We start from the raw sequence: 27,266 nt of genomic DNA, 5'->3' as shown, positions 1-27,266 counted from the left end.
CAGCCTGTCCAAGTCCCTCTGGATGGCATCCTGTCCCTCCAGCATGTCACTGCAGTACTCAGTGATATCACCTGGCTGAGGGTGTCCATCATTCCACTGTCCATATCATTGATGGAGGATTTAAACCCTACTGATTCCAGCAAAGACCCTTGAGAGACATTGCTCCTTACTGCTCTCCACTTGTACACATTAAGCTCACAGGTCTGCTTCAGGGGAAGGTCAGTTCAGAGGGAAAGTCAGCTTGGAAAACTGCTGAGCCCGCTGGTTTCTCAGGAGCCAGGTGTATTCCAGTCATGTCCTGGCTTCAGAGGACGCAGAGCCCAATGCTGCTCCCTCACAGCACCAGCCAGCCTGCTGGGTTGGAAGCAGTGTACAGCTGTAACAACATCTGGAGGAAGTAGCCCAGGCTCTTGTTTTCCTGCTTCCCCAGGGTGAGTTGCCACAAGCCAAGCAGTGTGTCCCAGTGTGGCTCCCTGTGGTGGGAAACATTCAGGTGTAGCAAGTCCATAGGCATTGGCTGGAAGGAACTTCAGCATGGCATCTCTTGTGTCTGAGCAAGCCCTGGAGCTTAATCTCTGTTCCTTTGTGGCTTTTATATGAAAATACCTGTAATGGTGGAAAATACCTGTAATTGGGTTAAAGTGTTGTTTTGCTTCCCAGAAATCCATGAATTCATAGGAAATAATGAGTCTTGGGAACAAGATATAATGGTGGCAGCTGCCAGCTCATGCTGGGGTTGTGTTTCATGGTAGAACCCCAGACTCAGGTGGCTAGATTTTAGCAAAAAATTTTTCTATCTTGCTATAAGTATTACTTATACTGAGTAGATTTTGCTCTGGTACTATTGTCTTGGAAAACCTCATCTAGTCAATCCTAACTGTAACTGGGTGAATTTAGCTTGCAAATAGTGTTCAGGAAGTGAGGAAGGAGCTGCGGTGGTGCAGAACACAGAACTCTGGCTGGGCCTTAGGTTGGGTGCTGCCTGCTTGTGGCAGAAAAAGCCAATTTCTAAGCAAATCCTGCAAGCCTTTTTTTTGCTTTGAAAAAATATGTAGCACTTGACAGGGTGGTTAATAACAGGGGCGGTTTTGAAACTTGGAAACAATCTTGTTTCTTCTTTCTGAAGTGAAGTCCTTTAAAGGTCAGCTTTTGTGGTGCGATCACAGTTGCCACAGTTGGCAGTGCTGTGATTCAAGGAAGTTGGATGGTTAATCTCATAAATTGATCCTTCTTCTCAATTGCCTTTTGTTTAGCAAATGGTTTGGTTCTGGTTTGGAAGCTGTCTTTGGATTAAGCAGTGCAATCTTTGGGGAAAATATCAGAGGGAGAAAACCTGCCTAGTTCCCCTTTCTCTTGTCTTTTCTATTTGAAATAAAACAAAGTAATCTCATCCTGGTTTTCCACTGCAGCTGGTCTGGCATGGTGTGAAAAACAAGGACTACAGGAACTCAGTATGACCCTGAAAATAGAAAGAAAGAAATAGTACCTTAGCATGCTAAAATCTGGGTGGTGTGTGGAAGGCTCTGTGTCTCTAAGTGTCTGTCTGTCTGTCTTGCTCCTTGTGGAAGGCAGCTGCCTCTGCCTCATGCCAAGGGGAATTGATGGAAATCCTGCTCCAGCTCAGGAAGAGCCAGGCAAGCCCCTGCAAGGAGCTAGGCTTGAGGTGCTCCTAAGTTCCTTTCCCACACTTTGGGGAAGTGTCTGATTTTCCCTGCTGACCCAAAGGACAAGTGTTTCCAAGGCCTTTTTTGTAACCCAGGTGAGATTGAGGCATTTAGGTCACCTAACCTAGCCAGGGAGGCAGCTCTGGTGGTGCATGCTTGCCCACTGCTCCAGTGTGCTGGCACTCCTGCCTGCACCAAGCATGCTCCAGAAGAGACAGCTGTGCATGCCTGCTGTGCTGCCATCTTTTCTGTCTTCCTCATGAACTGCCTGCTTGTTTACACCCTAATGCTCCTCCTCTGTGCAAAAGCAGCACCCTTACCTCCGTGGGTTGACCTTGAAATCCTCCCAGTAGCACAAGCAGATCAAACCCTCTGGAGCAGGTGTTTGTGGGAGGCAGCTTCCAGCTCTGCAGAGGGTTTCACTACCTGTGATGTAGCTTGGCAGGATGCTTTTGGTCGTGGCAAATGAAGATGCCAGGCCACCCTCTCTCCCATCAAGGTGCAAGAGGAGATCTCAAACCATGCAGCTCAACTGCTCCCCAGTGTCTGATTCCCCCCTTCCCCTCCTGCTCCTTCCTCCTCTCATCAGACTTCCCACCAAGATTTCTCTTCTGCCTAGTGTGTAGTCATCCTCCATCCCTGCCCTTTTGCCTCTGATAGATTTTGACTGTATTTTAAATACTGTATTTTTTTGACTTGTGCTTTCTATGACTAGTTTTCACAGTTCCAGGTTTTTTTTACTAACTTTGACTGCATCTCTCTATCTTCTCCCTTTCTGCATCCCCCTCCCTGCTCCCCGCCCCAGACCTCGCAGTGTTCAAGGAGCGACTGAGAGTGTTAACAGTAGGAGGTATGCAATTAATGAGCCTTTAACCCTCTGGAGTGCAGGACTCTCTTTGAATAGGTTATTCTGGTCATGAACTGAGCTGGTAAAGTGGACCCCTCCCATCTCCCATCATTCCTGAGTTTTGCGGCATGTTTTATTTTTAATTTCTACTCAAAGTCTTGATGTAGGTGTATGGTTAGTGACACTTTGCCTTGTATAAATCCTCAGTTTGAGCCTTAATGGCCTTTTCTATACTGTGTTTGCATGCCTGGCTTCCTAGAGTACATGTTCTGTTGTGAATATTAATTTTACAAGGCCTCAATCTCCCTCATTGGTTTAAGGCTCCTAAAAATCCAAGCTCTCTTCTGGTTTTGTCGCAGGGAAAATTTGGCAGCTCGTCCCTTGTCTTCCTCCATGTGATGGTGTTGCTGCCTATAAATACCGAGCGTTGTCAGAGCTGGCAGGCTGCAGCAAAGAAGAAGCAAAGATGCTTAGATGTCCTAAAACTCCTTGTGAAATCTGATCACTCCCCAAAGTGTGCCAGTGTCTTCAAAGCATCACAGCAGAACAAGCCAAAGCCCTGTGCTGTAGGTCTGCAAGCTTCAGCAAATTACTGAGGATTCCCTGAAACCCTTCAACAGGCAGTTTGTCTGGGATGCTCCTTACTGCCTCCCCCTGGGAATTCTGTTCGAATGGGAACCAAAGAGAAGCCCCAGGGACATGGGGCCAAGTTCTCAGTTCCTGTCTGGTTCAGTGTTCCCAGGCATAGCTCCAGAGCAGAGCTGCTGGAGCCTGGCTTCATTCCTTCTCCTGGGACTCTAGTGTCCAGGAGGGTGGTGTGTGCAGTAGAGGGGGATGAACAGCAGTGGCAGCCAAGAATGTGTCCACTACAGGCTGACTGGAGTGTTCCCGGTTTCCGGACTCACCCCTCAACGCTGTACAGGGATGAGTCATGACCAGCCCTGTCATCACGGAGTCACAGACTGGCTTAGCGTGGAAGGGGCTTTTCATACTACCCAGTCCACTAGAACAGGTTGCTTCAAGCCTGGCATTGAACGCTTCCAGGGATCAGGCTGTCTGCAGCTCAGTGTCCATTCCTGACCAGACAGCAAAGGATACACTTATAAGATGAAGTTCAAGGAAAGGGCCAGCTCAGGAGGGGTCAGTTTTTGCCTTTCATTCTTCTGAGGAAGGTGGGTTACACTGCCCTGCCGTGTTTAGATGGCGTTCCCCATCCCCTCTCTAAAAGAACCCCTGGCCGGGGTCCTGGGCTGGTTTGGAGGAAGCTGGGAAGAGTAGTGGTATGTGTGTCTTCTGCAGCTCCTGCCCTGGGGTTAGGAAACACCTTGGGACCAGGCCTTGTTGGGAGTGCGGGAGGGATGAGCAGGAGCCTGAAAGAAGTTCCAGGGCTGTAGACCCGCTCCTTCATCCAAATTCCTGCTTCAGAAGGGTCATGGGACTCTTCAGTTCCTGGACCCGCTTCTGCCTTTCTGCATCGGTTTAGCAAGGTCAGCACTGTCCCTCCTCCTCTGTGCCTCAGTTTGCCCAGAGACAACCATGAACTTCAGTGGGTAGTGAGGCACCTCTGATGGCTTTGGGGTACAGCAGGACTCGCCTGCAGCCCTAAATCCCAATCTCCAGCTCTTGGTCCCTCTCTAGGCCCAGCTCACCTCCCCACAGCCCCTATAACATGAGTCGGAGCTGCCTCCAAATCATCAGCTGCCAGTGCCAAAGGGAGGAGGTTTGCTGAGCAGAGCTAGGCAAAAGCTCTAACTAAAAAGCCGTTGGCTGGGATGAAAAGGTACCTGGGCAGCCAAACCCCTCAGTAGCTGCTGGCCACCCTGCTCCCGGGCTGAGCTATTCAGGAGAGTCCATCAGAGCCCTTTTCTCTTTCTTGCTTCTCTGTCTCTCCCTCCTTTGAGTTTTGTGTGTTTGGTTGTGTCTGTTTTAACTGTTTCATTCTCTGGGTTGACTCCATTTTTAATTCCCACCATGTGCTGACACCTCTGATGTGCTTGGTGACTCCCCAATTCCTGTTTCTTTTCTGTCCCCTCTGTTATAATTTGTTGTGGTTTTTTTGTGTTCTTGGGGCTCCAAACTCCCTGACTCACCCTGGATTTTAATTGCCTGTTTCCATGCATATACATTGCTTTGTGCTTCATTTCCTGTGGTGCCTTCCATAATAACTCATTGTTCTGTGCATAATGTCTTTTTGTTTAATTATGGCTTGATTTGTATCCATATAAACCTTTTTCATGCTTATTACTTTTTTTATGCTGCTTTTTTTTGTCCCTTCCCCACCTCTTCCAAATGTCCTTGGTCCCCGTGTGATGGTATTCCCATCCTTCTTCCTTCCTTCTTTTTCTTGCTTGTCCCACCCATGACAAATCCTACAGGCTTTTATGGTCTGGATGAATCTGACCTCGACAAAGTTTTCCACTTGCCCACAACCACATTCATCGGTGGAAACGAATCGGCTCTTCCACTCCGGGAAATCATCCGTCGGCTGGAGGTAAGGAGGGCAAGGGTCTATACCAGACGTGTATACAGCCAGGGGCAGGAGAAGAGCAGTTGTCTTTGGAAAATCCTGAATCAACCTGCACATAATAAGATTTTCAGTTTGGGAACTGCTTCTCAGCGCTCGCCCTACTCACAAGAGTCACCTCAAGTAACCTGCTCAGCTCTGATTTCCTCCAGCTTCCTGCTGCATTGAATCAATGCACTTGGTTTGCCCAAGGTGGAGCAAACCCCAGGTAGCTAGATACTGCCTTTTTTGAAACCTCTCAAGCTATGCATTCCAGTTTGAAGCAGCAGCTGGTGCTGGAAGAGCACAGGAGTGGGTTGGAGGCCAGTGATCCCCTCTCCAGGCACTGCAGCAAGACAGTTGCTGTCTTGCATGGGCATCCATCAGAGGGTCTTGGTTCAGGTTTGAGACCCCTGGGGCTGGGAATTCCAGCTTGTGCAGGCAGTTCCCCTCTTCTGCCAAATTTCATCCCCTTCTGTGCTTGGACTGATCTTAAGCAGCTCTCAGGCATGCTGCAGGCTGCTCAGATGGTCTCTGCTGAGACTAGTTGACCTTGAAAGAAGCAAAACTGTGCCAACATCTTAGTTCAGCTGCAGAAATGGGCTCCTCATTGTGGGAGGAGCTTCTTCGGATTCTCCCCTGCCCTATGATGTGGGATTTTGGACTGCTCACAGGTGATGCCACAAGGAGGGAAAATCTCTCCTCTGAGGTGGATGTAAAGGACTCGAGGGACTGACCGTGGGCCCCTCAGGGAAGGGGAATTAAGCAGCTCGATGCTGGGTCAAGTGCATGGTCTGAGCTGCCCTGCAGCATCCCGGAATATGGCCTGCCACATCCCTTTTCCTCAGTGTACAACTCAAACAAGGCTCTTAGAGCAGGACTGTTGCAGGGCTGGCAGCTGGGCTCCCTCCAGGATCCTCCTCCAGCTGCCCTGCATGAGGGTTGATGTCTCTGCTGCCATAGAAGGGACTCTTTGACTAAAAGGGTAAAGGGGGAAATAAAGAGCCCCTGGTCCTGGGATTCAGCAGGGTGCTGCAAGTGCCAGTCCTTTTTGGGTTTGAGGTGCTGAAGCTCTGGCTGTTGTCTGATGGCCCCTCATTTCCTGTTGGAGCAGATGGCATACTGCCAGCACATTGGTGTGGAGTTCATGTTCATCAATGACCTGGAGCAGTGCCAGTGGATCCGGCAGAAGTTTGAGACCCCAGGCATCATGCAGTTCACCAATGAAGAGAAGCGCACACTCTTGGCCAGGCTGGTCCGCTCTACCAGGTACCCTGGGTGGGCTTCACCTTTTCCATATCTTCCCCAGGAGGTTTGCTCCCAGCCAGTGATGTAGCCACCAGCTGAGTCACATCTTGACATCATCTGTTGCCATCAGCGTAATAAGCAGGTTGATGCCAGTGAGCTGCCAGCCTGGCAGGATCATGTGCTGGCGAACAGCTTGAAAATGTGGCTGATCCTGAAAGAAAAGATCTAAAAATAAGGATTAAGTGCATCACAGTGTTGGAGTGGGGGGAAATGGCCAGCTGAGCTCTGTGGGAAGACACTGAGGTGACTGTTGTGTGCTGCAGGTTACCAGTTTGAGCATCAGTCAGTGCTGTGGCTCTCTTGGTGCAGTCCCTGTCCCTTCTTTGGTTTCTGCCCTCAGCCGTAGCCCTGGCATTGATCCCTCCCTCCCTTTGCCTTCTAGGTTTGAAGAGTTCCTCCATCGGAAATGGTCTTCAGAGAAGCGTTTTGGTCTGGAGGGATGTGAAGTGCTGATCCCAGCGTTAAAGACCATTATTGATAAATCAAGTGAGAAGGGAGTGGACTATGTGATCATGGGGATGCCCCACAGGTAATCTTGCCTCAAGCCATGGTGCTGCTTGGTGCGGGTAGAAGTGGGGGGGACGCGGGGGATGCTGCTGAGGTTTGGTACTGGAGGACACACTGGTTTCTGCCGTCACCTAATTGATCTTGGTTGGTGATAAACTTCAGCTGGAGAGCTCAGGCCTTGGCTGCTCTTTACTCATCAGGGTCTTTCCAGCTTCTTTGTAAATTAATTTGGAGAGGGGTGGTGGCTTGAGGTCAGAGCTGGCATCATGCTGGAATCCCAGCACCCGCGCACTCTGAGGCATCACAGCAAGTATGTAGTATCTGCGCTGAGGGATCTTCAGACTCCTTCTGAGAAGTCCCCGTCTCTGGGTGACCCCACAGCCATTGCACGAGGTGTAGGCTGTGGGAGTGGGGGGTTGTAGATCACTGTCAGCATGCAATGGCTGTCAACAGTGGCCTTGCTTTTGCAGGGGACGCCTGAATGTTCTCGCCAACGTGATCAGGAAGGAGCTGGAGCAGATCTTCTGCCAGTTCGACTCTAAGCTGGAGGCAGCTGATGAGGTGAGCTTCTCCCCCTACCTGCAGCAGGCTGCTGCTGCCTGTCCCTGAGCAGTCCCCAAGGACTGTGGCTGGATTGTGCTACTGCTTCTGGTGTCACAAGTATTTCCACGTTGCAAGCACACCTGGGTGATGAGAGTCTTAGTAGAGGTATCAGTGCTGATCTGTCCTTGCTGTCCTGGGGGTGATGTGTGCTGGTGTCTCCAGCACAAGCTTGGCTGTTGACAGCTCTCCAGGGCATGAAGCAGCCTTGGGGTGGATGCTGAGAGGATGGGAAGGTGGCCAGGAGCAGAAGTTAATTTGTGCCCCTGGTCCCCATCTGGGGGGTTCTGAAGCAGCTCCAGAAGCAGCTTTGTCACTGCAATAAACTCAGGCTCCAAAGCTTCAGCATCATAAGCTGGGATGATATGGCTTTTGGAAGCTGGGCTGGGCTGGCTTGATCCTGCCATGATCTTCATTGGGATTTCAAGGTGAGAAAGCAGCAGCCTGGGGCCTCAAGGTGTCCTGATGGGATACCTGGCCACATATTGGGAATGTTGCTATGGATGGCCGTGCTGCTGCAGTGCCGGTAGAGTTCAGGGAAGCATTACCTGTTATTCAGGGTCTTTGCCCAACCTACCACACTTGCTTCATCCCCCACACCTTCAGCTGTATTTAGATGGGCTGGGTGCATGTCTGAAGTTGGTGGTGGTTTGGCACCTGGAACAGGCTTTCCTGGGTGCCAGTTCAGCTCCTTCAGTGAGTGTCTTCTGTGTTGTGGCAGTACCTCCAAAAAATGCCACCCTCTTCCAGCCTTGAGGCCAGCATGCTGTCTCCTTCCACACCCAACAGCCACTCATGCTCCTAGGGGTGACTCTCTTCTCCTCTCCACCAGGGCTCCGGTGATGTGAAGTACCACCTGGGAATGTACCACCGGCGGATTAACCGCGTCACTGACAGGAACATCACCCTTTCTTTGGTGGCAAATCCTTCTCATTTGGAAGCAGCTGATCCTGTTGTTCAAGGCAAGACTAAGGCAGAGCAGTTTTACTGTGGAGACACAGAGGGGAAGAAGGTGAGTGCCGCTCAGATGTGTGTAGTGAAGAGGCCTAGGCTGGATGGATTTTGGTGGAGACAGGCTGGTGGGAAAGTGAAGTAGCTTCTCTGCTTTCTGTTTGATGTGCTCCTTCCCCTGCTGTCACCCTGATTTTGCTCCCCCATCCTTCCCCTTCTGTTTTTGGAGATAACTTGGGGAGGGGCCTGCTCACCCTAGGCTCCCATCGCTGATTTCTTCATGTCTGAACTGACTAAGCTGGGCTATGGGCACAGCAAATGGACAACCCCTGACTGAAAGAGAGGGACATGAGCGGAACCCCAAGGCAATCCAAGCACCACCCCTTGGAGGGCTTGGCAGCAGGATCTCAATGTGACTAGAAATAACCATTCCTAGGACTGGGAAAGCTGGAGCTGGCAACAGGAGGCAGTTCTCCACACCCCAGTGGGAAGGGGCTGTAGGGAGCTGTTTGCTGTGTGATTCATTGCAGACCTGTCTCCAACCCCAAGTGGAAAAGTGAGATCCAAAGAGCTTCCCTCCCTCCTACACCCCAAGGGCTGGGTATAAATAGACAGATCCTGTCCTCGCCTGGCAGGCAGTGTCCTCAGCCAGCCCCTGGGATGGTGACAAAATAACGTCAGTGGCTCTGAAGCTCCTGGGTCTGCTCCTGCCCATGGGGCTTCTGGGCTGAAAGTGTGAGGGAACAGGACTTTCTTCTCTTCTTTCCAGTGAGAAAAAGGCTTTGCTTTGGGATGTATGTATTTGGGAATGGGATTTGCTGCCCAGGTGGGGCATACCAGGTGTTTTGCTGTCTGCTCAGGGTGCCCCAAGTGTGCTGACCTTGCCGGGGTGGGGCTGGTGGCCACAGTCTCTGCCAGTGGTGTGTCAGCCATGGCTGACTCCACTGCCATCCCCTGGGAAGGTATTGGATGTGTTGATGAGCTGCTCCTTGTCCTTTCTGGAGTGCTGAAAGCTCATGGGGAGGAGAGCTGGGCTGTTTCCTGGTGATGCCCTGCTCGCTGTCCCTGATAACCGCCATGGCTTCTCCCCTCCCAGGTGATGTCCATCCTTCTGCATGGAGATGCTGCATTTGCAGGGCAGGGCATTGTGTATGAGACATTTCACCTGAGCGACCTTCCCTCCTACACCACCCATGGCACTGTCCATGTTGTGGTCAACAACCAGGTGAGGAGCGAATATCCTGTGCTTGTGGGTCCCTGGCAGAGTTGTCTCTGCAGCCTCTGGGCCAGGGAGTAGCTGGAACCAGCAGCAGCTGTTTCCTTGCCAGTGTTCCTGGCAGGAGCCCTAACCTGGGGTCAGCAGGGGGTACTTCTCACCCAGCTGCTTAACAGCAGCAGCTTTTGAGCCCAGTCTGGTGCAGAGATGATAAAACCTGATGCTCAGTGTGCGAGGTCTGACAGGCCTGATCCTGTCTGCCACCATGGAAACCAGAGGCGTTTCACTGGGACAAGCCTGTCCCCACAGCTGCACCAGGTACCTGGATGTGCCACTGTGTCCAGACACAGGAGATAGGCAGGTTGTGCATCCACAGCCCAGCTGAGCAGCTGAGCTGCTCTTGGAGCTGTGTGGACAGTTTCCTGGGACAGCGAAGTGCAGCTGCCTCATGCTGAGACAGCTGTGACACCAGTGTCCAAAGAAGGAGCTACATAGCAAAGATGTGTCCCAAATTCCCAAATCCAGATGTGCTCATTCTGTTTCCCCTCACTTGCTACAGATTGGCTTCACAACAGACCCCCGGATGGCCCGCTCCTCCCCATACCCAACCGACGTAGCCCGTGTGGTCAACGCGCCCATCTTCCATGTCAACGCAGACGACCCTGAGGCCGTCGTCTATGTGTGCAATGTGGCAGCAGAATGGCGAAGCACCTTCCACAAGGACGTGGTGGTGGATTTGGTAAGGAATGTGGTACAAGTCCCTGAAGCTGGGATTCTGCCAGGGGTATGCTTGGGTCCCTCCTGGGCTGTTCAGGACCCTCCCTCACATGACCCAGGTAGCTCCCAATTGCTTTTGGAATGGTAGGTCACAGGCAGCTGCATTCAAAGGCTCTTTCCTTTCCTGGCAGGTTTGTTACAGGCGCAACGGGCACAATGAGATGGATGAACCTATGTTCACGCAACCCCTGATGTACAAACAGATCCGGAAACAGAAGCCGGTGTTGCAGAAATACGCAGAGCTGCTGATTTCCCAGGGGGTGGTAAATCAGCCAGAGTATGAGGTACCATCTGTGGGGCCTGAAAGGAAAACTGCTGGTGGCATCTCCAGGGAAAACTACTTACGTGGTTCAGACCTGGGTGTGAACCATATGAAGGGCCCACATGGGCCTACAGGAACCATGTGCTTGTGCTTGTAACCTAAAGGCAGCTGAGCTGTGCTGGGGTTGAGCACATGCTACAGACCTGGCAGTGATGGAGTTCAGAGCCAAGGCTCTTTCTTGAACTGTGCCAGCTCTGAAAAGTGCAGGAACATCTAGTTCAAGGATCACCCTGTGATCAGTGTGGAACAGGCCATGCAGCTCTGGATCACTGCAGCACAGGCAGATCCCAGTGCTTAGGATTGCTGTGGCCACAGGTATCTGGGGCCGATCCTGTCCTGGTTCTGCTCCTTGGGCAGCTTGCGACGCAGAGGCTTCACCAGCCCTGCGTGCCCTGGCACCCCCTTTCTGCATCAGTAGGGTTGAACACAAGATGTCAGCTCTGAGCGTAGCAGAGCTATGCCTTGGGGAACAGGGGTCCCAACTGTGGCCGTGCTCTCTGAGGCTGAACTGCACAGCTTTTGGACTTCCTGCTATGGGGACCACCTCTGCCCTCCAGCACCCTTGCAAGCTTATGTCAAGGTCCTCAGGCTCAACACCCTTGTTTGGAGATCCCCCATTAATGTTTGTCTGCCTCCTGGTTCTGCCTTTCAGGAGGAAATTGCCAAGTATGATAAGATTTGTGAGGAGGCCCATGCCAGATCCAAGGATGAAAAGATCTTGCACATCAAACACTGGCTGGACTCACCTTGGCCAGGTAAGGCTCTAGCAGAGATCTTGAGGCCATAGCAAAGTACCTGGCCTTTCTAGAGCCATGGCAAAGATTCTCTAGTAAACCACCCCGCAGGGGAGGTTAGTGGTGCTCTTCTTGTTCCTCATGTCCCCACCTTTGCTTTTGCAACCTTTGCTTGATGGTGTCCGTGACCTAATGGATCTGGCACAGCTCCTGCAGCATGGTGTTTCTCCTTCTCCAACAGGTTTCTTCACTTTGGATGGGCAGCCCCGGAGCATGACCTGCCCTTCCACTGGCCTCAACGAAGAGGACCTGACACACATTGGTCAAGTGGCCAGCTCAGTGCCAGTGGAGGATTTCACTATCCATGGAGGTCGGAGCTTGTGAAAGCTGTGCCAGACTGGGCATTTGTTCAGGAGAGATGTGAGATAGGGCTGGAATGTGGCCTGTAAGGAAGGGACATACTGGACCGCTTCAATATGTGCAGGCAGCAGGTCAAGGGTGGGGATCCTCCCCCTGTGTGCTGCCTTCTTGAGACCTTGCCTGGAGCACATGTGCAGCTCTGGGGGCCCCAGAAGAAGCAAAACTTGGATCTGCTAGAGCAGGTCTAGAGGAGGCCTTAAAAATTATACCACTGCTGGAGCCTCTGTGCAGGGACTCCAAGAGTGCTGAGTGAGTCTAGCCCAGAGGAAGGAAGGCTCCAGAGAGACCTTAGAGACCCTTCCAGTGCCTAAAGGAGCTTCCAGAGAGATGGAGAGGCACTTTGCACCAGGGCACAGAGTGACAAGACAAGGGGGAATGGTTTCTTACTGCTAGAGGGCAGTGTTAGATGGGATATTGGGAAGGAATTCTTCCTTACAAGGGTGGTGAGGCCCTGGCACAGGTTTCCCGGAGAAGTTGTGGCTGCCCTGGAAGTGTTCAAGGCCAGGTTGGACAGGGCTTGGAACAACTTAGTCTACTGGAAGGTGTTCTTTCTAGTGCAAGAAACACCTGTGGCAGGGGTTGAGCTGGATGATCTTTAAGGTTCCTTCTCACTCTGAGAACTCGTTCACGAGGGAGCTGTGAGTAAGGAAAGTGAACCAAGGAATTGCTCTTCTTTGGAGCTGATCCTTCCCTGCAGTCCCGATTCCTCATCCATGGTTCATCCCTCCAGAAGAGATTAATCCATTCCTCTGCCCACAGCACTTGCAGTCTGTCAGTCCGTGGGCTGGTTGTGAAACAAACCTGGTGTCACTGGAGCTCTGTCCCATGCTGGCTATAAACCGGCTCCTGTCCCGGCAGGTTTGAGCCGTATTCTGAAAACTCGTGGGGAGATGGTGAAGAACCGGACAGTCGACTGGGCCCTGGCAGAGTACATGGCTTTTGGCTCCCTGCTCAAAGAGGGCATCCACATCCGCCTGAGTGGCCAGGACGTTGAGAGGGGGACATTTAGGTAAAGCCCTGCTTTTGGACGCTTTAAAGGCAATTCCAGCCTTTCTAGAAGGGATCCAAAGGCTGATGATGAAGTTACTCTTCTCCCTTTCCAGCCATCGCCACCATGTCCTGCATGATCAGAATGTGGACAAGAGGACGTGTATCCCCATGAACCACCTCTGGCCCAACCAGGCTCCGTACACTGTCTGCAACAGCTCCTTGTCAGAGTACGGTGTCTTGGGTGAGTGAGTAGGGTCTGTGCTCACTGCCCATGGTGAGGCTGCTCTGGAAGGGTAGTGCAGCCCTCTCACTGTTCTATTCCTCAGGATTCGAGCTGGGCTTTGCCATGGCCAGTCCCAATGCCCTGGTGCTTTGGGAAGCCCAGTTTGGGGATTTCCACAACACTGCTCAATGCATCATCGACCAGTTCATCTGTCCTGGGCAGGCCAAGTGGGTCAGGCAGAACGGCATTGTCCTGCTGCTTCCCCATGGCATGGAGGGCATGGTAAGGGCTCCCCTGGCTCACCCTGGAGGCAGAACCCTGGACAGCAGTGGCACGGACAGAGCACTGCCCGTGATGTGGCAGTGCCTGATGTTGGGTTCTCACGCTTGCCTTGGCCCACAGTGACCATTCCCCTTCTTGGTCCCGGTAGGGTCCCGAGCACTCCTCTGCCCGCCCGGAGCGATTCCTGCAGATGTGCAACGATGATCCTGATGTCTTCCCTGTGAGTGGTGGCCCCCATGGTGTGGTGCTCAGCCTGGCCCTCCTGGGATTGGGTTGGGTGGAGGGCAGCAATGTCCATGTGGGCTTAGCACAGTGGGAGCCAAAGGCAGGAGGCATGGGATGCCTTGGTCTTATGCTGCCTGGAGGGTTTGGGGAAAGGGCCTGAACCTGGTGCTCAGGCTGCACCTCCGCGGAACCTGGGCCTGTGGCATAGTCTGAGGCAGAGGTGGCCCTGAAAGTGGCATGAGAGGGGGTTATGGCCACCCCCATGGCCAGACCAAGGTGGAGGGCACAGCCCTGGAGTCTCTCACAGGCCTCTGTAGGTCTCTGTGTGCTCTGGAGAGTGAGGGGAGGGAGGGAGGGCTGGGGACCATTCCTCTCCCTGCTGCTGGAGCCACAAAGCCAAGAGGTACCTTGTGTTTCCTGAAATCCCCTCACCTGTGTTGGCCGAGGCAGAAGCTGGATGACTTTGATGTGCGTCAGCTCTACGAGTGTAACTGGATCGTCGTGAACTGCTCCACTCCAGCCAACTTCTTCCATGTCCTCCGGCGCCAGATCCTCCTGCCCTTCCGCAAACCGGTCAGTGCCAGAAGCTCCATGCCCAGCTTGGTGCCCAGGCAGGGTGCCGTGTCCCTGCTGGACTGGGATAGAGCTGGGAGCAACTTCTTCCTGCACCTCAGACGTGAGCAATTGGCCTCTGCCTGGCCAGGGACCTCATGGTGCTCAGGACTGGCTTGGCGCTTGATGTGCAGCTGGTGGCTCGTGTGGGCTGCAGGGGCTGTGTCTTCCCAAACTCCATGAGGAGGTCAGGGCTGTTGGAGCCAACAGACACTGCTACATAATCTCATTCAGCTACTTCTAGTCAGCTCCAGCCACGGGACAGGCAGGTCCCTGGTAGCCCTCTGCCTCTTCCCCGGGGTACATACCGACTGGGATGGTTGCTGCTGTCGGGAATGGGTGCCCAATCTGGCAGAGCACTGCAGCTGAGTGAGAAGCAAATCTCTGGTAGCTGCTCCCTTGCTCAGACAGGATGGGCAGGGGAGGGCAGGCAGGTGGCTGCTCAAGCACTGGCTTGCAGGGGAAGTGTTTCTGGCAGGGCTGACCACCTTGCTCTACCTCTTATCCCCCATTCCAGCTGATAATCTTCACTCCAAAGTCACTGCTGCGCCACCCTGAAGCCCGCTCCAGCTTTGATGACATGCTGCCAGGTACAAGTACTACAGAGCCACTACTTGTTCTCCCCGCACCACTCCGCAGGGTGAAGGTCAGGAGCCTGTGGCCTTGGGTAAAGCCTCCCCAGGCTGGAGAGTGGCCAAGTGAGGCCAGGGTCTTCTCCTTGGCACATGGGAGCCCCCCCTCATTAGGCCTGAGGCACCCTCAGGAGACTTAGCTCAGTGGTCCTTTCTTCAGCAGCAACCACTTGCCGCTGGGATTTGGGAGCCCCAGGTGGCACGTGATGGTTTGTAGTGGGAGTTGTGCCTGTACCTGTGTCAACTGGCTCTGCCTCTCAGGGTCCCAGAAGGGGCTGGCATGGGATGTGGATGCAGTGGCTGCTGGCACAGTGCTGTGAACTGCTGTGGCTCAGGGTGCTGTTCTCTTCCTTGGCAGGCACCCACTTCCTCCGTGTCATCCCTGAGAGTGGCCCTGCGGCCCAGAACCCAGAGCAGGTGAAGCGGGTGCTGTTCTGCACCGGCAAGGTGTACTATGACCTGACCCGCGAGCGCAAGGCTCGGCAGATGGAGGCTGATGTGGCCATCACCAGGGTGGAACAGGTGAGCAGGGTTCTGCCACTGCCATGCCTGTGGGCTGGGAGTTCTGCAGCCCCTGAGGCACTGCCCTGTGTCCCCTGTGACACCATTCTGTGTCCCCCGCAGCTCTCCCCGTTCCCCTTTGACCTCCTCCAGCGGGAAGCTCAGAAATACCCAGCTGCTGAGCTGGTGTGGTGCCAGGAAGAGCACAAGAACCAGGGCTACTATGACTATGTCAAACCCCGGCTTCGCACCACCATCAACCGCGCAAAGCCCGTCTGGTAAGAATGCAGGGGGTGGCTGTGAGGCTGGGAGAGAATTGGTCTGCACAGACCCTTCTCATGGCCCACCTTCTCCCTGGCAGGTATGCAGGGCGGGAGCCAGCAGCTGCCCCTGCCACCGGCAATAAGAAAACTCACCTGACAGAGCTGCAGCGGCTCCTCGACACGGCCTTCAACCTCGATGCCTTCAAGGACCTGGCCTGAGCGCCGGCATGGCGCAGCATGCTCCTCCATCTGCCTGTCCATCTCTCTGTCCTTCACTCGCCTCCCCCCTCAACTACAGATCTTGTCAACCCCACACTGGTGCCTGGAGTCCTTGTCTGCCTTGTGCCAGGGTGGTACTTATGCAGCCACCCTGAGAGCATGAGGGTCTGGGGGCTGCCTGCTGACACGGTGGGTAAGACCCGTGGCCTCCCAGACCCCTGGAACCTGGTCCCTGGGCCTCTTTTCTGGGGGTGTCCCATACCCCCAAGAGGGGCTGGTCCCCAGAGCTATTCTATGGGGGTGTCCAGCGCACTGAGTCAGGTTTTTCTCAGTTCCTCTCAGTCTTGGACTTGCCCCTGTGCAGCTACTGCCTCTTGGAGGAGGGAGATGTGGCATCTGCAGGTCCTGAGGGCCCAGGCAGGTGTGAGTGCTGTGCCCCTGTCTCAGTTTTGTCTGTCCTTGGGGAGCACATTTTTTCCCTCTGCATCTGCACCATCCCCCAGCTCTGAGTCTCCACAGGGACAGGGATGGTGCTGGGCAGTGATTTCTTTCATTGGAAATCCTGAGTGGGGGTCGAAGGAGGTGATCTCCCAGGTGGGCTCGTTGTTGGCATCTCCAGTGCCCACCGCGTGCTCCCATGGGAGGTCCTTGGCGGGTGGGGCGACGGGGCAACCCCAGCTGGGACTCCCTGTTGGTGTTCCCAGAGCCCACCGGGCTTTTCGGTGCGACGCAGGTTTTTCAGCTGCAGGAGGGAGGACGGGTGGTACGCCTACCACACCTCGCATACCCGTAGTTGTGCTTTCACGCACTGGGGCGCACATGGTGTCACCGCATATTGTCCGTGCGGCGCGCGCGGGTCCGCGTCCCTGCGCGCAACCCGTTCTCAGGCGCACACGCGTCTCGCGGTCCCGCAGCGCCCGTCGTGCTGCCACACGTATGTTGCTCTTGGCGCCCCGCGCCCGGGGGCGCGCACTCCTCTGCTCCCCTCACCCGCGCTCCCCGCCCGCAGCCCGGACCTCTCTTCGGCGCTCGGCTACCCGCGCCTGACGGGGGGGAGGGCGGGGCCTGCATACTGATGAGAGCGCGGCCCCATTGTGCGCGGTGGCGGCCTGGCCCCGCCCCCGGCCCCGCCCCCCGCGGAGCAGCGGCCGCGCGCGGCTGAAGATCCCGCGCAGCCCCGGCGCAGCCGCGCGCGCCCCGCGCCGCCAGGGCCATCTTGGGCCGCCGCCGCGGTGAGAGCTGGAGCGCCGGGCTGGGGGACGGGGGGGGAAAGACGGGTGGGGCTGGCGGTGCCCCCGCGGGCTTCCCCCGCTGTGCTGGGGGTGGTGGGGGCGGTTGCCATGGCAATGGGGGGGGCCTGGCCCCGCGGCCTGTCCTTGCGGTGCCGCTCGGGAAAGAGCGGAGGGGGCTGTCACCGCCGGCGAGGGGCGCCGGGGGCCGGTGGCTGCTCCCGGGAGCCGGGACAGGCCCGCCGCGGGTGTTCCCTTCTCCGTGTCTTTCCTCGCGGCGACCCCGTCTCCGCCGCCCTCCCGCGGCGCCGGGAGGAACCGAAAGCGCCGGTGACCCCGAGGGCCCCCGCTGCCGGGCTCGGCTGGAAATACCCCTAGCAGCGAGGTGCAATGCCGGGTGGGGGGCCGCATCCCTTCCCCGGGAAGTCCCCGTGGTTCCCCCCGCCGGCAGGCGCGGGGGAAGCCCCCGGCGCCCGCCGCCCCGGGAAGGTCTGACGCCGCGGTGGCCGGCGCGGGGGGGCGGCCCGGAGCGGGGGCGGCGCGTGCCGGCCGGCGCCCCGTGCCAGCCGCGGGCCGGACGCCTCCCGCGGAGGCTGGGGGGTCGCCATGCCTACGGGCTGTTTCCCCCCCTCCCCCGGCCTCTCCGGGGGCGGTCGCCCCTCACCCGCCGCTCCACTGCTTCCCGCAGCCCCAGTGACAGACGGTGCCGCCGTCCCGCAGTGCCCGCCGCGGCCTCGGAAGACCCAGCCCACACCCGCTGATGAGCTCCATGAACCCCATGAAACCCTCGCTGCCGCCTGCGCCCCACGGGTGGGCGCCGGGGTAGCGTCCCTCCATCCACCCATGCATCCATTACCCTCCATCCCTTCATCCTTTCATCCATGCATCCATCTTCGTGACTGTCCCTCCATCCCTTCCATTCTTCATCTCTCCATTTCCTCAATCCCTCCATCCCCCAGTCCCCTCTGTCCCTCCATCCCTCTGTCCTTCATCTTCATTAATTTGTTTTTCTTTCTAGTGATGGTTCATTTGCATACGAGGCTGTTCCTTGGCAACCAAACACCAATCAGCCGCCGGGATCCCTCTCCGTGGTAACCACTGTCTGGGGTGTCAGCAACCCCTCCCAGAACCAGGTACCAGCAACACCCCTGCCCCAGGGATGCCCTGCACCTGGATGCCACTGCCCGTGCCTGACCCACTGCCTCCCACTGCACCCTCCAGGTTTTTGGCAGCCCCATGGGCCCTGGGGGGAGCAGCTCCAGCACCCCGTTGCTGCCTGGCATGGCAAGCACCGGCTCGGGCGTGAGCTCACCACCGTTCCTGCCACAGCAGCCCTTTGCTGAGGGGGCACCAGGGAAGGGGTATGTGCAGCCAAGTGTCTATGGCCGCAATGCCTACCCCAGCGGGCCAGGCTTCACTGCCAGGTAAGGCCAGACCTTTGTGCTTTGTGGCCTGGTATGTGCCCTGCTGCAGGGCCACTGCATGCCCCTTCCTGCTTCTCTGTTCTCCAGCTACAATGGTGGCCCGAGTGGCCCCGGAGGGATGGGGCTCCCCTCGCACGCCAGCCGGGCCACTGCTGATTTCACCCAGGCTGCAGCTGCTGCTGCTGTGGCCGCAGCTGCTGCCACAGCCACGGCCACGGCCACAGCCACGGTGGCAGCGCTGCAGGAGAAACAGAGCCAGGAGCTGAGCCAGTACAGCGCGGTAAGAGTCTGACTGAGGCAGAACAGGGGAATCTCACAGCCCCTTCTGCCCTGCCATGACCCCTCTCTCTTCATTGCTGCAGATGGGCACAGGGCAGTCTTTCAGCAGCCCATTCCTGCCCCATGCCGGGCCTCGTGGCCCCAACAGCATGAGCCCGGCTGGCATGGCAGGTGTTGTTGCCCCCTCTGGTGTCTCCCCTGTGAGCATGAGCCCAGTGCGGGCACCTGGTACTGGCCCGCTCTATGGTGGGCAGCGAGTGCCTCAGCACACCTACCCCGGCTCTCCCCAGAGCCAGCAGCTGCCCCGCCAGGGCCTCAAGCGGGCATACTCCAGTGAGGTGAGTGCTGCATTGGTGAAGGTTATAGCATATGGTGACCCCCTTTCCCACTGGTGCTGACTCCCTGGCCCCACAGGGGTACCCAGCACAGCAGTACCTCCAGGGCGGGCAGTACGCTGCAGCTGGTACCCAGTATGCCCCCAGCGCCCCCCAGTCCTCCGCTCCGTCCCCCTCATACCCTGGCCACAGGCTGCAGCAGAGCATGGGCCAGTACCTCTCCGCTTCAGGCAGTGGTGGACCCTATTACAAGGTACCGCAGGGGGAACGGTGGGCAAGGGGTGGAGGTCCGGGTGTCCGCCATCCCCCGGTGCCAGCCCCTGGAGACCCTCCTCCTCCCATAGCCAGCTGACCAGTTCAACGGGCAGAGCGCCAGTTTCAGCACCTACAGCCAAGCAGCCATCAATGGGGTGAGTCTGGCAGCGGGTGGGGTGGGGGCTGTGCTGGCCTGGCTGGATGCTGAGGGCGCATGCTGCCTCAACAGCCGGGCCGGTCGCTGCCGGGGTACCCCAGCTCGCCGCTGGCCGGGAACCCCACACCGCCCATGACGCCAGGCAGTGGCATCCCCACCTATGCGTCCCCTGGTCAGGATGTCAAGTCACCCTTCCTGGCAGACATGAAGCCCAGCGTTGCCCCCCTGCACCCATCCTCTTCGGGTAGGTGTCCCTGGTGCCGGTGAGGGGGGCACTTCACAGAGATGACCTCCATGCCTCAAGCAGCATGGTGTGGGCCTCACTTCTGGCAGCTCTGTGGCCTTTGTCCCTTTAAATGGAGGGTGGGAGGGGCTTCAGGGAAGGGGGCGTGACCACTGCCCGGGTTTGGGGGCTGATTGAGGCGGGGGTGGGCTGCCTTTGAGGGTGGGAGAGGGTAGTGGGAGGAGCTTGCTAAAAGAGTATGGCCTCAGGGGACGTGGCTTTATCAGGAGTGCTGGTTTGGTGGGGGGCTTCTGCTTTTAAGGTGGGACCATCCGTATTGGGAGGATCTTATATAGGATGTGGTTTCCTGGAGCGAGCGGGAGGAATCTTCGGTGGGATGAGATTCCTCTATGGCGGTGGGGGTGGGAGTGGGGTGGCCCCGGGGGTGGGGCCACCTGGGGTGGGAGGAGCTTCCTGCCTGGGCCTGTGGTTTCCGGGGTGGGCAGGGCCGCGTGGTGGAGGTTGGGCTTCCTGCAAAGGTGGATTCTTGTGCAGTGGGCGCGGCGTAGTTGGGGCACGGCCAGGGTGTGGCTGGGGCCCGGGGAAAAGTGTCGGTTTCCCTCATGGCGGCGTCCCGCAGGGCCGGCCCCCGGCGAGGAGTTGCGATTGACCTTCCCGGTGCGGGACGGCGTGGTGTTGGAGCCCTTCCGCCTGCAGCACAACTTGGCTGTCAGCAACCACGTCTTTCAGCTCCGTGACTCTGTCTACAAGACCCTCATGATGAGGTGGGGGCCCTGGGGCACCTTTTGTAGTGTCACACAGTGCTGCTCGAGGGGTGCTGTATGGCACCATGTGGTGTGGTGTGCGGCTGTGCTGAGCAGCACAGCTGGGCACCGCATGGTGCCATGTGGCACAGGGGTGTGTGGTGTGGCATGGCTTGGCACGGCGCTGTCCTGCGTCATGGCGCAAAGTGTGGCTTGGCACAGCTGTACTTGCCGTGGTTCAGCACGGTGTCATGGTGTTCGGCATGTTGTGGCACAGCATGGTGGTTTGGGGCGCGGCTTGGCGCGGCACAGCACGGTGGCATGTGGTGTGGCCTGGAACGGTACTGTTGGGGTTTGTCACAGTGCCATATGACACAGTGTAACACGGAATGGCTTAGCACTGCATGGTTCTGCGTAGCTTGGGAGCAGCATGGTGTGGTGACACGCTTTGCGGTGGCTCGCGTGCAGACACATCCCCTGCCCACACCCTGCCTGCCCCCAGGCCTGACCTGGAGCTGCAGTTCAAGTGCTACCACCATGAGGACCGGCAGATGAACACCAACTGGCCGGCCTCCGTGCAGGTGAGCGTCAATGCCACGCCACTCACTATTGAGCGTGGTGACAACAAGACCTCCCACAAGCCGCTCTACCTGAAGCACGTCTGCCAGCCCGGCAGAAACACTATCCAGATCACTGTCACCGCCTGCTGCTGTGTGAGTCACCAGGAGGGGACCAGGAGAGGGAGGGTGATGGCTGGGGCCACAGCTCAGCCTCCCATCTCTCCACAGTCCCACCTGTTCGTCCTGCAGCTGGTGCATCGGCCCTCGGTGCGCTCGGTGCTGCAGGGGCTTGTCAAAAAGCGCCTGCTCCCCGCTGAGCACTGCATCACCAAAAGTGAGCACTTGGGTCCTGGGGGTCAGGAGGATGCACTGTGGCAGGAAGGCCACAGCAGGATGGGGGTGATGGTGCACTATTGGCCAGGTGCCACCACACTGCCACCCCCATCCCCGTGTCCTGGTTCTGACCCTTGGTGCACCTCGCCCCCACCTTCCCAGTCAAGCGCAATTTCAGCAGTGGGACCATCCCGGGGACACCAGGGCCCAATGGTGAGGACGGCGTGGAGCAGACGGCCATCAAGGTGTCCCTCAAGTGCCCTATCACCTTCCGGAGGATCCAGCTTCCAGCTAGGGGTCATGACTGCCGGCACATACAGGTAGGGTTGGTGATGACAGGGTGCTGGGGGTATCCCCCACACAATATCCTGCCCCCTCCATCTCAGATGCTGCTCTCCCCGACAGTGCTTCGACCTGGAGTCATACCTGCAGCTCAACTGTGAGAGGGGGACATGGCGGTGTCCTGTCTGCAAGTGAGTTGGGGCCACAATGGGGCCGTGCCCTGGTGTGCCTGCCTGTGGGACAAGGGTGTGTGTTTCACTGCCTGTGGGGGATGTATTTCCTTTCCTGGGAGAGGAGTAGTTCTTGCCTTAGGGGGAGGTTCTTGTCTGGTAGGGGTTCCCTTATCTCACCCTGCCCTCACTCTGCCTGCAGTAAGACAGCCTTGCTGGAGGGGCTGGAGGTTGATCAATACATGCTGGGCATCCTGATCTACATCCAGAAGTAAGTGCCTTCTTTTTGGCTGTTTGTCCATCCTTGCCTGGTCCTGTGCCACCCCCGAGGGTGCAGCCCGTGTCCCCAACCTCACCTCCCCTGCCCTCCTGCTGCCCCCAGTTCAGAGTATGAGGAGATCACCATCGACCCGACCTGCAGCTGGAAACCGGTCCCTATCAAACCTGATGTCCACATCAAGGAGGAACCGGAGGGACCAGCACTGAAGCGGTGCCGGACACTCAGTCCTGCGCACATGGTGCTGCCCAACATCATGGAGATGATCGCAGCCCTGGGGCCTGGCTCTGTGCCCTTCCCGGCATTGTCACAACCTCCAGCGGGGGCTGCCACCGACTATGGCACCCCGGGTACGGGGGGACCCATGGGGGACAGGACTGAACACCATCCCTCCGTTTGTGTGCGCCCCAATTTTCCCCATTTCCTGTCACAGGTTCCAGCTTTCTGGGTCCTGGGGGCTTCCCAGAGCCTTTCACGGCCCCTGGCATCCCTGGCACCTCAACGCTGAGTGACTTCACACCAGGCCCCCCCTCCATCTCCTACCAACCCAACATTCCAGGTGGCCTTCTGGCCACTGAGAAGCCTCCTGTGCCCCCTCTGCCTGCACAGGTCAGCTGGGCTGTGGGTGGGGGGGACTCCTCCCAAGTCCCCATGTCTCACTGGGGGGTCCCAGGGGAGGGAGGGTCTCATGGCTATGCTCTTTCCCCCCACTCCCCAGCTTCCCCCTCCAGGACGAATGGAGCCGTCTCACCCCGGAATGCAGACAGGGCTGCACAACACTCCCTCGGGCGGCCAGCCGGCCTCCACGTTGCACTCCCGGAGCGCAGTGGCACGGCAACCCTTGGGACCCCCGGCCCACACTGCTGACCTCATCTTCCCCCCCACACCCAGCATGGCCATGGCAGGTGATGGCTCAGAGCCTACCCTCGATGTGAGTACTCTGGGGGGTGGACAAGGGTCCTGCTGGTGGCTCGGGACCCCAGCTGCTGCAGGGGGCTGGGCAGAAGCTGCAGGGAGCCGATCATCACACGCTGTCACCCCCAGCTCCTGCCTGAGCTGACGAATCCCGATGAGCTGCTCTCCTACCTGGGGCCCCCCGACCTCCCCAGCAGCAGCAATGATGACCTCCTCTCCCTCTTCGAGAATAACTGAGCCATCCTCGCCTCCCTCCTGGGGCTGGGGGGCAGCACTGTGTGCCCCTGCCCGCTGCAGAGCTGGGACCCTCCACAACGGGGGCTTTCTCAAAGGGCTGCGATGGGACAGAGGGGCTGAGCCCCCCCAGAAGCACAAGGCTGTACATAGTGTAGAAACACTACTGCTCCCCTGAGACTCCCCATATTTAAAGGCAAGTGCATCACTGCGGGGCTGCCCGTGCCCCCCTATCAATGTGCAAATGCTGCTGCCCCTTATACCGCACGGGTCTGGTGTGGGGTGCGGAGCTCAGCTCCCACTACCCCCGCGCAGCGTTGCCCTGTATGTCCCCGATGGCTATTAAAGGATCCTTCTGCAGGGTCATGTGTGTACCCCCCCCGTCTTTTGTCATCCCGCTGTGGGGCTGGGCCCGCGACCCCTCTCCGGGCAAGCAGGGGCGATCCTCGGTTGGCGGGGGGATCCAGCGCTCTCTCCGGGCTCAACCGAGTAGCGAGGGAATCCTGCCCTATCACCGGACGTGTGGCGTCAATCATTAACCGGGCCTGGCCGGGCGGTGCTGCAGTCCGACGGCGGAGGAGGAGAGTCGGGTGTCTCCCCACGTCGGGCGGTAGGCTGCCAGGGCTGGGCCGCAGCTCGGGCAGCTCCAAGCCCCGCATGCCTTGGTTTGGCCGCATCCCCGCCGTCCCCCCGGAAAAGTCCCGCACGGCGGCCCACCGCCGCACCCGCCTCTCCTACGGCGGTCCCGCTCCCCCCCTCGCCCCATCCCGCCGCTCCTTGCTCTCCGCACGGCGCATGCGCGGCGCGCCCTGCCCAGTGCCGGAGCGCGGCCCCCGCCCCACCCGCGCTTTTTTTCCCTTCCCCCTCTTTCAAACGCGGCACCGCTGATTGGTTGCCTGCCCTGCCACTCCGCCATTCCGCCAGCGGCCGTTGGCTGGCACTAGGGGGAAGGCGGGCCCTCCTCGGCCCTATATAAGGGGCGGCAGGGGGCTGCGCTCCTTCTGCTGCGCCGCGCCCGCCGCACGGACGAGTGTCTGCTGCCCTGCTCGTGTCTCGCCATGGCCAACCCTGTCGTCTTCTTCGACATCGCCGCCAATGGCGAGCCCCTGGGTCGCGTCACCTTCGAGGTGGGCGCGGGAGGCCACTGGGGAGGGGCGGGGGGGCGTCGTTGCCATTTCCTTGCCGGGCGCGCGGGGCCGGGGGGGGGCCAGCAGCCGCCGCGCGTGCGCGGCGGGGGCGTGTTGGTGGGGCTGCGGCGCCCCTGGCCCGGTGGGGTGAACAAAGGGCCCCGCAGCGTCGCGCTCGGGGGCCTCGAGGAACGGCGGCGCGATGCCAGCCCAGGGTGTGCCGTCGTCCACGGGAGTACCAAAACCAGGGGTACCTGATCCGGTACCGCTGGTTCCCCGTTAGCGCTGGCCTCGCTGCCACCGTGTTCCCGCCGCACCTCCACTCCGCCCCGGGGCCGGAGGGGGCGCGGCAGCTCCCCCCCACTGCGGGTCGCGGCCGTGGCTGCTTCGCCGCCATTTTATCGCAGGGTCCCCGGAGCATCGGGATGAACCGTGTCGAGCTCCCGGTCAATGCTGCCCGAGTCTGGGGATACCGGCGGAGAGTGCCGGCAACCCGATCGCCACGGGATTGTCGCTGGAGGGCAAAGCATTTGTCACCCCGCCCGGGGCGACAAGCATCCCTAGCAGGCTGGGCCTGCTCCGGGCGCTGCGGCTGCTGCAGATTCGGGGCCGCGCTCCCGCACGGGTGGCGCATCCAGCCCAAAATCCTTCTGAAGCGCTGGGAGGCGGCGTGCGCGCCCCGCCCAGGAAGGCTTCAGGCACATTAATGTTTAATTTAATCTAGGCCAGCAGAACGAACGCTTCTCTGCCCCGCTGGTGAGACGCGTGATGCCGCAGCTGTTAATTCAGGCCTTGCAGATAACGGTGTGAGGCAGGGAAGGATCTAGAGCTGCTGGCATGGCTGAGAAACAGCCACGCGAAAGGGGTCCCTGGGCTCTGAGGAGTGTCTGGGGCATAACCCGTGGTTCGGAGGTGGCCTCGGGGAGTGGAGGGTAATAGCCAGTCACTAGCCCAGATCTGACAAATGCTTTTCCTGTCTTCACAGCTCTTTGCAGACAAGGTCCCGAAAACAGCAGGTTGGTAAAGCAACTTTCACTCCACTGCAATTGCACCAAGTCCCAGTACTGTCCTGAGCACAAGACAAATAAAGTTGTTCATGGTGGGGTTTCATTTCCTTTTTAGAAAACTTCCGTGCTCTGAGCACTGGTGAGAAGGGATTTGGCTACAAGGGGTCCTGCTTCCACAGAATCATTCCTGGGTTCATGTGCCAGGTGCGTGGTGCTCCCGCTGCAGGGGGTAGGTGGGTGGGTGAGACAATGTGGCACTCAGGTGGGTTTTGGAGTTGGATGCTGGCAGATTTAGGGTGCGAGGTTGGTTCTGCCTCTTGCCTGCAAGCAGTTCCAGCGTATTCCTCTGCACGCATGACCTGAAACGCTGCCTTTTCACAGGGTGGTGACTTCACGCGCCACAATGGCACTGGAGGAAAATCCATCTATGGGGAGAAGTTCCCAGATGAGAACTTCATCCTGAAGCACACGGGCCCTGGTATCCTGTCGATGGCCAATGCCGGCCCCAACACGAATGGCTCCCAGTTCTTTATCTGCACTGCCAAGACCGAGTGGTGAGTCGTGGGCTATGGGAGGAGAAGCTTGGGGATCTGCTTCTGGGAGATGTCCTCTGTTGGGGGACATCGGGGACCAGCTGTGACTGGTGCTTCTCTGGCAGGTTGGATGGCAAGCATGTCGTCTTTGGCCGTGTCAAGGAGGGGATGAACGTGGTGGAGGCCATGGAGCGCTGCGGCTCCAAAGATGGCAAAACGAGCAAGAAGATCACCATCACTGACTGCGGGCAGCTCTCGTAAACCCTTCTCTCGCCAACTGACCATTCCTTGGGCAGCCTGGGCACCACACCCCACTGCAGCTCACCCGCTCCCACCCTGGTCCTGATGTACTGCTGCGTTTCTACTGGGTCATGGTCCCACTGGGCTGCAGTTACCTTTGAGTCTAAATAAAACGAGTTAAACTACATACACCATAGCAGTTCCCTTCTGTCCCCCAGCTGAGGAGGGCGGGGTTTGGCACTGATGGGGGAAGAAAAAGGAGGTGTTGAGGGGGCAGGAGGACCCCTGCCTGTGAGGTGGTTACACCAGGCCCCCAGTATGATCCAGAGTGAAGAGATTAGGCTGGTCTGGGCACTGAACTGATCCATGGGGTTCCTCAGTGCTTCAGCTGGGGAAGGGTTCTGTTCCTTTACCCACTGCCCTGTACTTTCTAAGTACAGTAATAAGTATGGGAGGAGCAGTGACATCCACCTTGGGTTGCTTTGTGGGTCTGTTTCAACAGGTGACACCAGGCAGAGCTGGTGTGGGCTGTCCTGGGAAGATGAGGATCCCAGTTGTTTCTTAGTTTGAAGGTGGTTCTTACAGATATCCCAGTGGTCCCTGTTGGGGGGTGCTGTCCCAGCTTGGGGGTGCCAGCTCTTAAAATTCTGGGTTTGCCGCAGTTCCAGTTGGGAATGGAGTGATTGGTATGCCCAGTTCAAGGCTGGGTGCCCAGCTCCAGGGTGATTCCAGGGGTTCCAGTTTAAAGGCGCCTGGATGGAAGAAAGCTCTAGGACCCTGTGGGTCCAGCAAGGCAAGGTCTGGCCCCTTGCCCCGTTTTGCATTGTACCTGCAGTACCTGAAGGATGCTAAACTCCCATCCCCTGTGCTTGGATCTGTGCCACCACAACCCACATGTGGTCTTTGCCTGGGATGAGACCCTCGTGTCAGTGAGGTGGCCCCACAGTGCTGGCAGTGCAGCCCGCAGGGTCCAAGGGGAAGATGAAGCTTGCAGCAGCTTCTGCCCCATACCCCCCCACCCTCTCCGGGAGCCACCAAGGTCGGGTGCCCCTGGACTGCAGAGTAGGGGGGGGGGGGGGGGGGCGGGGCGGGTGTGGGCCTTTTGGTGATGCATCAAAACAAGGGG

At 57.8% G+C, this 27,266-nt stretch overlaps 2 protein-coding genes across 13 annotated transcripts in view; both read left to right on the top strand.

Annotated features, from left to right (window-relative positions):
* The window catches only part of OGDH (oxoglutarate dehydrogenase), a 29,538-nt gene extending 13,648 nt beyond the window's left edge, over positions 1-15,890 (top strand). For 2 of the 4 annotated variants that reach the window (XM_014261444.2, XM_088068303.1), the window contains exons 5-24: positions 2,470-2,514; positions 4,887-5,002; positions 6,129-6,283; positions 6,705-6,851; positions 7,300-7,390; positions 8,262-8,441; positions 9,477-9,605; positions 10,156-10,335; positions 10,505-10,657; positions 11,348-11,450; positions 11,671-11,799; positions 12,708-12,858; positions 12,953-13,080; positions 13,166-13,344; positions 13,493-13,564; positions 14,020-14,142; positions 14,699-14,771; positions 15,172-15,335; positions 15,438-15,592; positions 15,676-15,890. In XM_014261444.2, the coding sequence (XP_014116919.1) occupies positions 2,470-2,514; positions 4,887-5,002; positions 6,129-6,283; positions 6,705-6,851; positions 7,300-7,390; positions 8,262-8,441; positions 9,477-9,605; positions 10,156-10,335; positions 10,505-10,657; positions 11,348-11,450; positions 11,671-11,799; positions 12,708-12,858; positions 12,953-13,080; positions 13,166-13,344; positions 13,493-13,564; positions 14,020-14,142; positions 14,699-14,771; positions 15,172-15,335; positions 15,438-15,592; positions 15,676-15,796 (2,594 nt within the window). In that variant the 3' untranslated portion in view covers positions 15,797-15,890. The remainder of the gene's footprint in view (positions 1-2,469; positions 2,515-4,886; positions 5,003-6,128; positions 6,284-6,704; positions 6,852-7,299; positions 7,391-8,261; positions 8,442-9,476; positions 9,606-10,155; positions 10,336-10,504; positions 10,658-11,347; positions 11,451-11,670; positions 11,800-12,707; positions 12,859-12,952; positions 13,081-13,165; positions 13,345-13,492; positions 13,565-14,019; positions 14,143-14,698; positions 14,772-15,171; positions 15,336-15,437; positions 15,593-15,675) is intronic. The other 2 variants (XM_005532894.3, XM_088068304.1) reach the window with 1 other exon arrangement.
* LOC102108477 (peptidyl-prolyl cis-trans isomerase A) lies at positions 15,853-26,327 on the top strand. Of its 9 annotated transcripts, XM_088068313.1 has the most exons (21): positions 17,744-17,835; positions 18,044-18,158; positions 18,247-18,449; positions 18,537-18,729; positions 18,812-19,066; positions 19,143-19,316; positions 19,408-19,473; positions 19,548-19,719; positions 20,339-20,483; positions 20,965-21,175; positions 21,251-21,356; positions 21,518-21,675; positions 21,761-21,828; positions 22,010-22,078; positions 22,190-22,434; positions 22,518-22,693; positions 22,803-23,015; positions 25,346-25,376; positions 25,483-25,571; positions 25,749-25,921; positions 26,026-26,327. In XM_088068313.1, exons 1-21 carry the CDS (start codon positions 17,786-17,788, stop codon positions 26,159-26,161), a joined length of 3,048 nt encoding a protein of 1,015 aa, XP_087924439.1. In that variant the 5' UTR covers positions 17,744-17,785; the 3' UTR covers positions 26,162-26,327. The 9 variants fall into 9 exon arrangements, with proteins under 9 accessions (XP_087924437.1, XP_087924438.1, XP_087924435.1 ...); XM_088068309.1 differs by lacking the exons at positions 25,346-25,376; positions 25,483-25,571; positions 25,749-25,921; positions 26,026-26,327 and adding exons at positions 16,945-17,028; positions 23,129-23,974 and having other exon boundaries at positions 17,714-17,835; XM_088068311.1 differs by lacking the exons at positions 17,744-17,835; positions 25,346-25,376; positions 25,483-25,571; positions 25,749-25,921; positions 26,026-26,327 and adding exons at positions 15,853-15,989; positions 23,129-23,972.
* The last annotated feature ends 939 nt before the right edge of the window (positions 26,328-27,266 follow it).

Source organism: Pseudopodoces humilis, chromosome 30 (genome assembly GCF_049639895.1).
Source record: "Pseudopodoces humilis isolate 2021_Gansu_Grassland_sample_001 chromosome 30, ASM4963989v1, whole genome shotgun sequence".
NCBI classification, from domain to species: domain Eukaryota; kingdom Metazoa; phylum Chordata; class Aves; order Passeriformes; family Paridae; genus Pseudopodoces; species Pseudopodoces humilis.
This window is presented reverse-complemented; position numbering and strand designations above follow the sequence as displayed.

Excerpts from the sequence above, each read along its gene's own strand:
- LOC102108477 (XM_088068313.1), top strand. The coding sequence starts at position 17,786 with ATGAGCTCCATGAACCCCATGAAACCCTCGCTGCCGCCTGCGCCCCAC. Across the intron at positions 19,720-20,338 it reads CCTGCACCCATCCTCTTCGG|GGCCGGCCCCCGGCGAGGAG; the intron begins GTAGGTGTCCCT and ends GGCGTCCCGCAG. Across the intron at positions 22,435-22,517 it reads CACCGACTATGGCACCCCGG|GTTCCAGCTTTCTGGGTCCT; the intron begins GTACGGGGGGAC and ends TTCCTGTCACAG.